This window comes from Trichosurus vulpecula, chromosome 2 (assembly GCF_011100635.1).
Source record: "Trichosurus vulpecula isolate mTriVul1 chromosome 2, mTriVul1.pri, whole genome shotgun sequence".
NCBI classification, from domain to species: Eukaryota; Metazoa; Chordata; class Mammalia; order Diprotodontia; family Phalangeridae; genus Trichosurus; species Trichosurus vulpecula.
In genome coordinates this window covers 184,097,162-184,110,227 of record NC_050574.1, presented here as the reverse complement: position 1 = coordinate 184,110,227, position 13,066 = coordinate 184,097,162, and the positions used below count along the sequence as shown (strand labels likewise).

Below are 13,066 nucleotides of genomic sequence, written 5' to 3'. Positions count from 1 at the left end.
ATAGATATATACATACATACACATTCACTTATATATATACATAAACATATATATATACATATATATATATATATATACACATATATATATATATATATACACATATATATATGCATATTCCCTTCAACTACCCTAATACTGAGGTCTCATGAATCATACTCATCATCTTTCCATGTAGGAATGTAAACAAAACAGTTCAACTTTAGTAAGTCCCTTGCAATTTCCGTTTCTTGATTACCTTTTCATGCTTCTCTTGATTCTTGTGTTTGAAAGTCAAATTTTCTATTCAGTTCTGGTCTTTTCACTGAGAAAGCTTGAAAGTCCTCTATTTTATTGAAACTCCATATTTTGCCTTGGAACATGATACTTAGTTTTGCTGGGTAGGTGATTCTAGGTTTTAATCCTAGCTCCATTGACCTCCGGAATATCGCATTCCAAGCCCTTCGATCTCTTAATGTAGAAGCTGCCAGATCTTGGGTTATTCTGATTGGGTTTCCACAATACTCAAATTGTTTCTTTCTGGCTGCTTGCAGTATTTTCTCCTTGATCTGGGAGCTCTGGAATTTGGCAAGAATATTCCTAGGAGATTTCTTTTTGGGATCTATTTGAGGAGGCGATCGATGGATTCTTTCAATTTCTATTTTGCCCTGTGGCTCTAGAATATCAGGGCAGTTCTCCTTGATAATTTCCTGAAAGATGGTATCTAGGCTCTTTTTTTGATCATGGCTTTCAGGTAGTCCAATAATTTTTAAATTATCTCTCCTGGATCTATTTTCCAGGTCAGTGGTTTTTTCCAAGGAGATATTTCACATTGTCTTCCATTTTTTCATTCCTCTGGTTCTGTTTTATAATATCCTGATTTCTCATAAAGTCACTAGCTTCCACTTGCTCCAATCTAATTTTTAAAGTAGTATTTTCTTCAGTGGTCTTTTGGACCTCCTTTTCCATTTGGCTAATTCTGCCTTTCAAGGCATTCTTCTCCTCATTGGCTTTTTGGAGCTCTTTTGCCATTTGAGTTAGTCTATTTTTTAAGGTGTTGTTTTCTTCAGTGTATTTTTCAGTATTTTTTTGGGTCTCCTTTAGCAAGTCATTGACTTGTTTTTCATGGTTTTCTCACATCCTTCTCATTTCTCTTCCCAATTTTTCCTCTACTTCTCTAACTTGCTTTTCCAAATCCTTTTTGAGTTCTTCTATGGCCTGGGGCCAGTTCATGTTTTTCTTGGAGGCTTTTGTTGTAGGCTCTTTGACTTTGTTGTCTTCTTTAGGCTGTATGTTTTGGTCTTCTTTGTCACCAAAGAAAGAATCCAAAGTCTGAGACTGAATCTGGGCGCGTTTTCGCTGCCTGGCCATATTCCCAACCCACTAACTTGACCCTTGAGTTTTTCAGTGGGGTATGACTGCTTGTAGACTAACGAGTTCTATGTTCTACGTTTGGGGGGGAGGTGCCAGCTCTGTCAGAGCCGCACTCCTCCTTCCCCAAGGACCCCCAGTCCAGACTGGGCTTAGATCTTCAGCAGGCTGTTGCACTCCTGCTCTGATCCGCCACTTAATTCCTCCCACCAGGTGGGCCTGGAGCTGGAAGTAACAACAGCTGTAGCTGCCCCACCTCCGCTGCCCCCGGGGCTGGAAGCCGAACCGCGAACTCCTTCCACTCCCGCAGCTTTTCCCACTAACCTTCTCCGCAGTCTTTGGTGTTTGTGGGTCGAGGGGTCTGGTAACTGCTGCAGCTCACATATTCAGGGCGCTAGGGCCCCCTCCGCCCCGCTTCTGGTCTGGATCCTCCACGCCGCTCAGGCTGGGCTCTGCTCCACTCCGTTCCCAGCTCCCAGCTCCCAGCTCCGAGCTCCGTGTGGGATAGACCTCACCCAGAGACCATCCAGGCTGTCCTGGGCTGGAGCCCTGCTTCCCTCTGCTGTTCTGTGGGTTCTGCCGTTCTAGAATTGGTTCAGAGCCATTTTTATAGGTTTTTGGAGGGACTTGGGTACGGAGCTCACTCTAGTCCGTGCTTACCAGCCGCCATCTTGGCTCCGCCCCCCCCTATAGAATGCTTTCTAAAGCAAATTCTTTAAGAAATCTTATTTGATTTGTATTTCGGGTTTCTGGGAGATGACCCGTCATAAGTTAGGGGGAGGGCCTAAGAGACTGTAAGGAAATTTTTGGAGTACTTCCAGAGAAGGGCTGTGCATAAAACCAGGAACCAAAAGGACTTCTAGGCAGGGGAAAACTCAGTTGTTTGAGAGCAGGACTTGGTAGATGAGGGGTGAGGATACTGTAAAGAGATAGAGTCTTATGGGCTTGATCATATCAGGAAATTGACTGGCCAGTCTCGTTGGTATATCCCTCGAGGCTAATTGGCAGAATGCTATAAATGGGAACCTCTGTTAAGTCAAAAATTACTTGTAGGTCCATTTTACAGATGAGTATCCCCAGGCATTTGTGTTATGTTTTTTACACAGACCCATACACACACAGACACACAGACACAGACACAGACACACAGACACACACACACACACACACCCCAAATGTGTGAGAGAACAAAGACCAGATCCTGAGTGAGTTTAACCTCATACCCAAAGGTTTGTGCCATAGACACTTTTGGCAGTCTTGTGAAGCCTGCGGACTCCTTCTGAGAGTAAATGTTCATAAATATATAAAGCAAAATACATAGGCTTGCAAAGGAAACCAATTATATTGAAATATAGTTATCAAATATCAAAATACAGTTTTCCTAGAATAAATCAAAACTATCAATAGTCACATTAAATATGCTCTAAATCTCTCTTTATTGGACAAATGTGAATTAAACAACTCTGATATACTACCTCATACTCATCAGATTGGCTAACATGACAGAAAAGGAAAGTGACAAATGCTGGAGGAGATGGATGTAGAAAAATAAGGTCACTAATGCACTTTTGGTTTAGTTGTAAATTAGTCTGACCATTCTAGAGAGCAGTTTTGAACTACACCCAAAGGGCTACAAAACTGTGCATACCCTTTGACCCACTAACACCACTAACAAGATCAAAGAAAAGGGGAAAGGATCTATTTGTTCAAAAATATTTAGAGCAGCTCTTTTTGTGGTGGCAAAGAGTTGGAAATTGAGGAATGGCTAAACAAGTTGTGGTATATGATTGTGATGGAATAAGATTATGCTAAAAAAATGCTGAGCAGGAAGGTTTCAGAAAAACTTGGGAAGTCTTATATAAACTGAAGAAAAGTGAAGTGAGCAGAATTAGGAGAACATTGTATACAGTAAAAGCAACATAGTAACAGTGATCAACTGTGAAAGACTTAGCTACTGTGATGAAGACAATGATATGAGACAATTCCAAAGAGCCCATGGTGGAAAATTCTATCTGCCACCAGAGACAAAAGATAAATTCTGAGTAGAGATTGAAGCATGATTTTTTTCACTTTATTTTTCATGTGTGTGTGTGTGTGTGTGTGTTGCAACATGGCTAATATGGAAATATTGAGGGGGAGAAATATAGTTACCAAAATATATATTAAAAGAACTTAAGAACTTCAGTTTAAGAACTTTACTGAGTCTAGCCCAAAGAGGTGGTAAACTTGATCATTTCGTATGAAGGGGGACCTTGGTCTAAAAGCTAGGAAAGTACAAAGTTTATGAGGTAGACTTGAGAAAAGAACATATGTGTGGTTAGATTTTGGAAAGGCTTCTCTCTCTAAGGACTGTTAGGTTAGGGGATAGAGATGACATCAGCGATTTCATTAACTCAGGAACCTTTTGTTGAAGAAATTCCTTGTACCAGTGCAGCCAAAGCATGTTCACTGCAACTCAAGAGTCTTACAGATTTTTTCCTACAACCAGTATGTGTCACAGGTGGTATTTGAACCCAGGTCTAGCTGGCTTCCAGGTCCCTCACCATCAACTACATTATGCTATCTAAAGGCCTATGAGACATTGATAAAAGATGATGAATGTAGGTTATGGTATTTTTTTTCACCTCTGGAACTCTTTTAAGTATCATTGTCATTTTTAAAATTAGTGTTTTAAAGGATTAAAGGTGAAAGGAGGTAGGATTATTTACTGAATACAAGAAGTTGTGGTATATTATATATTATCATATTATATACTCTAAAGATGGTAACAAACAAGTCACTTTATCTTCTCCATGAACAAAACTTGATTAAGTAGATCAAATGGAGAGATATTAATCGTTAAAAACGAATTTTCTGACAGATTATTAAACTTTAGAAAAAGTTAGACTACTCAGAGTATGGAAGAACAATGAAGCATAGAGGTTCAGCAGCTTATATGTGAGATCATGGTGTCATGACAGTCGAGAGGTAACACGAGATAATAGAAAGAACCCTGGACTGGGAGCCAAGAGAAACTTGGGTTCAGATTCTGCCGCTGACACTCTCTAGATGTGTAAGTCACTTGTTAAATCACTTAATGTCTCTGAGCCTCAGTTTTCTCTTCTGTTAATACCTAGATTTCTTTGTGAGAATCACATGAGGTAATGTAGATAAAATGTTATATAAAGACCAGTTGTTATCAGAGGTAGGGAGGGTATCATGGATAGAGTTCTAGACTTGGAGTCTGGAAGACCTGTGTTCAAATCCTGCTTCAACCCTTACTGGCTTTGTTACTTTGTGCAAGTCGCTTATCCTCTGTCTGCCTCAGATTCTTCATAGGTAAAATGGGGATAATAGCATCTGTTTCACATGGTTGTCCTGAGGATAAAAAAGATAATATTTTTAAAATTGCTTTGCAAACTATTTTATTATTGTTTAGTCATTTTTCAGTTGTATCCAACTCTCCATGACCCCATTTGGGGTTTTCTTGGCAGAGATACCGAATTGGTTTGCCATTTCCTTCTCTAGTTCATTTGACAGATGAGGAACTGAGGCAAACAGGTTAAATGACTCACCCAGAGTCACACCACTAGTAAGTATTTCACTTAAAGCACTGTATAATATAAATGTTAGCTGTTAATATTGTTAATGAACATGTCATCCCCACACCTCCATTAGGGAATGTTAGTAGGTCCTATTTGTTTGTTTTCTAGATCTGGCTTTGTTTTAACACCTAAAGATGTTTTATACCAGTAGTTTCAAACTCAAATAGAAATGGATCCCTGAGGCCACATACTGACTTATAAAATTACAAATTAAAAGATCTATAATGTGTTTTATTTATTTTGTTAAACATTTTCCAATTACATTTTAATTGGGTTAATTTGCTAGCTAGCAATGAGCTTGACACCTCTGCTCTCTATACAATGTGGGATTATTTGTCCTAAAATATTTCAATTATATCTTGTTGATTGCTATATAATAATAGTGAGTTCACATTTAAATAGTGATTTAAGGTTTGCAAAGCATGATAGACAGCTAGATAGTAATAGATATGTGTATATATATATATAGTGAACATATACATATTTATGTATAGTTTCATATGATCTTCACCCAACGCTTAGAAGTATGTGATATTATTTCCATTTTAGAGATAAGAAAACTGAGACTCCAAGGGGATAAGTGACTTGCTCAAAGCCACACAGTGTAAATGCCTGAGGCAGGATTCATACCCAAATCATTTATTTTGTTATGATTTATTGTGATTGCCTGCTTCATCCCCTTCCAGCACCATTTACAAAGTGATTTGTGTCTGGGCGTAGGAATTTCTACAAGCTCTCTCTCACGTAGAACCCCCATAAGAAGCATTGTTGACTCTAGTTTCCAGATGAGGAAATTGAAGTACAGTGATTTCAGAGAGAGTGTGTGAATCAATCAATAAGTATCTATTGAGGTTCTATGATATGCAATTTACTAAATATCGGGAACAATATATAAGGAGTATACGACATGATTCCTGCTGTAAAGAAACATATAGTCTCTTTAGGGAGAGAAAACTAAAGTTCATAAAACAACTACAGATTAAGCGCAAAATTATAATAGTAGTATATAAACTTTTTGAGAGCAGATACCTTTGTATCCTCAGGGCCTAGAATCGAACCTTGAATATATTAGGCCCCTAATAAATGTTTGTTGAATTAAATTGATAGTGACTTTAGGAGTTCAGAGAAGAGAAAGATCAATGTTGATTAGAGCAGCTGGAGAAAGATTTGTGGAATGTATCAGACTTAGGCTAGACCTCTATGGATAGATAATATTTACATGGTTGTGGGGTAGGGGAGACCATTTCACACAAGGGAAAAAGCAATTGTAATAATACCTGTTTTACTGAAGGACAGGACATGTAGGGTGGTCTTTTTTGCCATTGTCTAACACAAACCTGGGGAATAGGCACTTAATAATAAATATCTGGATAAATGAATGAGTGGGTGAGTGAGTAAATATATGGATGAGTTGAATGAACAGGGTGGGTCCACATTATGGAAGGTCTTAAATGCCAGACAGAAGCCTTTGGGCATAACATAAGATGGAGCCACTGTAGATTTTGTTGGGAGTGTTATAATGAAAGTGGTGTTTTTAGGCTGACAAAAGAATGCAGGGTGAGTAGGAGAGGAAGGAGTAGAATCAGGGGGGCTAGTCGGGTGATGTTTTGGTGTTCTAGATATGAGGTAGTGAGAGCTTAGATTAAGAAGTAGCAGATGGTGGGAATAGAACAGAGAGGAAAGAGTAAATCCCAAAACATTTTGACAAAAAAAGCAACAGACGAACTGGCTACAAGGAAAGAAATAGAAGGGAGTATGATTCCTAGCCTAGAAAATTGAGAAAGTGATGGTGGTAACCCTGACGGAAATGGCAGAGTTTGAAAGAAGATCCGGTTTGTCAAAATTGGGATTGAATGAGGAAGAGGAAAGGAAGACAGAAAAATAAGTTTAGTTCTGAACATTCTAAGTTTGCGGTGACTTATAAGGTCTCCAAATGAAGATGTCTCATGGTCAGGTGAAACTACAGGCACAAGTAAAAAATCCAAACTGGAAACATAGATTTGAGAATGATCTGTATCGAGCACTGAGGTATGGTGTAGTGCAGGGGTGGGAACCTGTAGCCTCGAGTCCACAGGTGGCCCTCTAGGTACTCAAGTGTGGCACCTTGACTGAATCCAAACCTCACAGAACAAATCCCCTTAATAAAAGGATTTGTTCTGTGAAACTTGGACTCAGGCAAAAGGCCGCACCCAAGGACCTAGAAGGCCATATGTGGCCTCGAAGCCACAGGTTCCCCAACCCTGGTATAGTGGAAAAGAATGTTCAACTTGGAAGTCGAGATCTGGGTTCGAATTCTGACTCTGATACTTCATCTCTGTACAATTGTAGGCAAACCACTACAACTGTGACTGAGCCACAGTTCCTTAACTTGGGAATAATGATCCCAACTTACTTCACAATGTTGCAATCCCTGAGAAAACTCATCTGGAAACTTTAAAGCATTATGTAACCATGAACTGTTATGGTTTGATTGTTAAAGCCATAGAAATGAATGAGCTTCTTGAGGTATCCTAAATTTGCAAAGAACCTGGGCAGGGGGGATGGGTGGTGGGTGGGAGAGAGTCATTAACCATTAGTTGATAGAAAGAAGGGCACCAGCAAAGGAAATAGGGAATCAGAAATATTATATAAAATGCATAATAATATTGGGAATCATATAAACACAAAACACTACTTTTTAAAACAAATTGTGGAATGGTCACTAATTAAATTTAATTTATTATGTGTTAGACGCTAAGATACAACGACAAAAATGAAAACAAGTTATGCCCTCAAGGAGCTTGTGTTCTTTTGGATAGAATAGTTCAACATTTTGTTATTTGTTGCACTGGGAAGTTGTTCCTTTAAATGTAAATTTCTCAAACTGTCCCTATGAACTCGTGCTTACAGTACTAATACATGATAATTGATGATGTAAGCTCTTTGAAGGCAGGCACCTGGTCTTACTTTTCTCTGTACCTACCCCCATTTCCTAGGACAATGTTAATGTATAATCATTTTATTAAGTGTTTACTATGTTCCCAGCACTTTTCTAAGCATTAGGGAGGACAAAGAAAAGCAAAACAATCCTTGTCCTCATGAAACTTACAGATTAATGGGGGAGACAAAATGGCAAAGAGATAAGTACATACAAGAAATGTACTGAGAAGATGGAAGATGGACACTTAATGAATGCTAATAAGTATAAGTGCACATGTGTGTGTGTGTGTATGTGTAGTGTAAGTTGGGGGGGGGGGGGAGAGAGAGAGAGAGAGAAGAGACAGAGAAGAGAGATAGAATACATCTGTAATCACAGCTTCTCAGAAGGTGGAAGGAACCTCAGAGGACATGGAGTCAGACCAAGCTGTCCATGAGCAGTAATGTGCAACACCCCAACATATTGTCTCCAACCTCTGCTTGAGAATCTCCAGTAATGAGGGAACTATAACAAAAATATTTGATTTTTAGCAGTCTTGTTCATGATTCTTCTTAATCAGAGGCATTTTCCTAATTGCACTCACATGTCGGCCCACTGAAAGTATAATGTACCGCATTGGCCTATAAGAATTTGCCACCATGGTGGGGCACCAGATTTGCAACTCCTTACAGTAATTTTTCAGCACCTTGAAGCCATAGACCCTCTCATCTTCCCCTTGGTGGTGAAGCCCTAAGCTGATTTTATGATATCCCTCATGGCCATTCTCCCAACATCTTCACCAGAGGGAGAAACAAGGAACAGTGAACCACCCCATGCCTGTGTGGTGTTGGCCTTGCACGTGCAGGGTTGGAGGAGAGGGCAGACTTGACACTCCTTCCTACCCTCTCTCTTCTTCCCTCCATGACCCTCCCTACTCACAACCCTGTGCAGCCATTTCTTTCTCTTTTTTGCTGGTAATGAGTGAGGTAAAACCCCAGAGAGTTTCTTTGGCAAGGACCTGGGGCAGCTAGGGTGGCACAGTGGATAGAGCACTGGGCCTGGAGTCAGGAGGACCTGAGTTCAAACCTGGTGTCGGACACTTACTAGCTGTGTATCCATGCGTAAGTCACTTAACTTCTGTCTTCCTCAGTTTCCTCAACTGTAAAATGGGAATGGTGATAATAGCACCTACGTCACAGGGTTGTTATAATGTTTGTAAAGTGCTTAGCAGAGTGCCCGGCACGTAGTAGGTACTTAATAAATCCTTGTTTAGTTTCTCTTCCCCTCTTTCTTCTGCTTCAGCACGAAAGTGTTAGGAGCAGATCTTCTCCCCTGCTGACACCAATAATCAACCTATGCAGAAGGGAAAAGGAATCTTATACTGTAAATGACATAAGGCAAGGCCATCCATTCAGCCCAGTTCAGCAATCATAAGTACTCCACTGCTCCCCTTTAACAAATTAATATGAGGACTTATTTTAGGTTTGTGCTATGCCAGGTACAAATACTCTGTTAGGACTTTGTGTCCTTAGCTCCAAAGCATCTTCATCTGCCTTTTGGAGGGAAAAATGAGAAATCTGGAGACAGCATGGTCCTGTGGAATCAGCACTGTATGTGGATTCAAATTTTGCTCCTGATACTTACTACCTTTGTGACCTTGGGCTAGTCATATACCTCTCTGAATCTCAGTTTCCTTGTCACAATGAGATATAACCTGTAAGGGTGGCAAGAAAACCACTCAGATCCCTTCTAGCTCCATGATCCTAAGTTAACTTAGGCATTTGATTTCTTGTGACTGACATAAGTATACATAACTGCCTTTTTCTCCCTAAATTTTTTTGATCTATCTACATACATATATACTTTTTTTTTTACCAGTTTCTGTGGCAACAGCCCGTAGATCAAATGATAAAGAACTGAGACCTTCCTTTGGGGAAATGGTTCTTTAAGGGAGAAAGTCACTTTCAGTGCTTTTACCTGTAGAAGGAGGCCCAGGCTCAGATTTTTTTTCCCTGAGCTTTCAGAAGGTGGAGTACTCTTGCTTTAACTGCTCCTGAAATATGATAGGGAAAGGACTTTTGTGCCAGACAGTGCAGAGCAGGGTTTACTGTAAGTTAAAAGATTCCAGCATTTTGCGCCCTCTTTAAAGGGTAAGAATGCCAAAATAGACTCCTAACCCAGACACTGAGAATATTTTGATAGCTATCCCAAACACTCGATATGCAGAATGAGCCACACATTTTTGGGACGTGGCAGAAGTGGGGATTTCTTTTGCTTCACTGTGTGTATTTGTTACAAGGGCTTCCTTTTCTTTTTTTTTTTCTTTCTTAATGTAGGGTGATAGAGGAAGTTGTGAGAGGGAGAGAAAATAAATGCTTATTAATTGGAGAAATGAAAACTAGTTAAAAATAGTTACCCCAAGTTCTTGAGGGTAACTATTAGGGTTTACAAACAGCAATAGAGCCTCTGCTAGGTAAGACAAACCTTCCTACTTCAGTGAACCTTTTTTATTCTGGTAGGTTAAATGTTCATACGTATTTTGTATCTTTATGAATTGATATAGGCAGCTAGAAGGAGTAGTGGGTAAAATGGTGGACTTGGAGCCAGGAAAACCTGAATTCCAACTCTAACTCAGACATGTACTATAATGTAACCCTGGACAAGTCACTTAATCTCTCTCTACCTTAGTTTTCTCATCTGTAAAATGGGGGTGACAGTAGCACCTATCTCCAGGCTTACTGTGAGCATCAGTGAAATAATACATGCAGTTCCGTTTGAAAATCTTAAAGTGCTATAGAAGTGCTAGTTGTTATTATCATCATTATTATTACTATGCTTTCCCCCCTTCTTTGTAGAGGAGTTTTTAACTGCAGCTTTATGTCTTTCGCAATCGATGTAGTTTACCTGGTCTGAATTCTTTGTCACATGCTCTGCTATCTGTGCTTGGCAAAGTGTTTTAAATTCTGGCAGATGAAAGTCATCCCATTGTGGCCCATAGTGTTCACTGCTATTTTGCTAGTAAAAATCTCCACTTTTCCCATTTCTTCCCAGTTTTTTTGCACTCTGAATTCCAACAACTTCAAATATGTTTGCCTCTGAAAGCTGGTTGGGAGAATAGATGCATCCTTCTGGGCATAAAATGACTGGAAAAGAGCTACGTGTGGAGCAGTATCTAATACTTTAAGAGCTCAAAGAGGTTTTCTGTGTGTCTGCCAATGGGGTGGGAGAATACCTTAATACGTCTCTGAAGATATCAGTGTAACATTCCTGAATTAAAATAATGTGGAGAAAGGAAGTACATGGAGTTAACCAAGGCTCGCTGAGGTTTAAGCAGCCTACTCAGGTTCCCTATAGGATGTAGTGCCTAGGTCTGGTGGATGTAGCCAGAATGCCTCTCCCAGAAAGGAGATGGAAGGAAAAGCCCAGGTTAGCTGGCCCAGGTAGAACAGAGGGAGGCCAGCAGCTTGAACCAGTGTAACTAAAGATTCCTGTTTTCTGTAGCAAGACAGCTTTTGGTGGGAGTGGCCTACCTCCCCCAGTAACAAAATAGGGCACTATGCTGTGAAAGTGGGACAACCAAACATCCTGCTTCAGTCCTTTGAAGATAGCAGCAAGACTTTCTTGAAATGGTGGCGTAAGCCTAACATTAAATCCAGGCCTTCTCATTTGGATTGACTCTTTGAGAAATGACAGCCAGCCAGCCTCTTCATCTCAGGTGGTACTCAATCACTACGTTTTTAATCTTGGGAAGTCTATAACCTTTCAAATAAGAGTCTGATCTGAAGAGCACAATTTTGTTGCCTACCGATAGCATTGCTTGTTTACCTAAAGCTAAATAACATGTTACTTGGGAATATTACTCTCCACATTTGGGTTTCATTAGATCGATTTTGGGGCTTCAGCTGTCAAGCTTCATCCCATATAATTTCAGGAAATTTCTTAAAGTACAGAATAACATGTTTTTTAATATCAGATATGCCACCCGAAATGGTGCAGTTCTCACAGAAGAAAACTATTAGCATCAGTTCATTTCAGAAAGTGTGACCTTTGCTTAGATATGAATCTGGCCTCAGATATGTACCAGCTGTGTGACCCTGGGCAAGTCACTTAAGCTCTGTTCACCTCAGTTTCCTCAGCTGTAAAGTGAGGATAATAATAAAGCTACCTTGCTGGTACTATTGTGAAGATCAAATGAGATAATATTTGTAGAAAGAGCTTAGTTTAGTGACTGACTTTATAAATGCTTATTTCCTTTCCCTCTCTCCCTCCCCGCCCCATAGCATCAGTCAAGTTTTCTTATATTTTGAGTTATAGCTAAAAAAAAATAATGCTTATTTAACCTTGGAAGAAATCTCACCTGTGATTTCATGTTATTGCTTACTTTGGTGAGCCATTCATTCTTTCTTGGTAACTTCTGTTTCAGTTTCCACAGATGGAGCTACAGAGTCGTCTGCCTTAGTTGATGACAATGGAAGTGAAGAAGATTACAGTTACGAAGAGCTCTGTCAAGCCAGCCCTAGATACTTACAGCCTGGGGGAGAACAGCTAGCCATCAATGAGGTACTGTGGGAGAATCTTGTTCTTTGGTTGGCAAGTACTTCTATTTAAGATCTGTCGTCAGTTCAGAATCTCGTTCTCCCTCGTGCTGGTTTTTATAATCATGTAACCACATTAAGGTTTCTAAACAACTCCTGCAACAGTGACACTTCATTTTCCTGCCATGGCTGGACAGTGGGGTAGGTGCTGTTTTGCCTCTGGTAGTTTTCTGGGTACCTAAAGCATAGCCTTCAAAACACCAAAGAATTTTTTGTTTGCTTGTTTGAACAAATTCCCATGAAATTGTCCCCAAGAAACAATATATACGTATATTTTAAATAGAATGTACTTGGGGAGTGGGAGGCAGGGATTACTTGGAACAGTGGACAGAGCACTGGGCTTGGAATCAGGAAGACAACTTCATGAGTTCAAATCCGGCCTCGGACACTTACTGGCTGTGTGACCCTGGGAAAGTCACTTAACCCCATTTGCCTAAATCCCAACCACTCCAGTGTCTTTGCCAAGAAAACCCCAGCTGAGGTCATGAAGAGTCAGACACAACTGAAACAACTGAACAACTTTGGTGGGGGGAGGACTCAGAATGTACTGAACATGATTAAATCTTTCCTTGATGACTTGAGGCTGTCACTATAAACAGCAGTTATTGTACTGTGAATGCCCTGATACTACTAGGAGTGAT

At 40.0% G+C, this 13,066-nt stretch overlaps 1 protein-coding gene across 3 annotated transcripts in view; it reads left to right on the top strand.

Moving 5' to 3' along the window:
* Window positions 1-13,066, top strand: part of SPATA13 (spermatogenesis associated 13) — a 130,491-nt gene that overhangs the window by 87,617 nt on the left and 29,808 nt on the right. For all 3 annotated transcript variants that reach the window (XM_036747123.1, XM_036747125.1, XM_036747124.1), the window contains one exon: window positions 12,254-12,390. In XM_036747123.1, coding sequence (XP_036603018.1) covers window positions 12,254-12,390 — 137 coding nt within the window. The remainder of the gene's footprint in view (window positions 1-12,253; window positions 12,391-13,066) is intronic.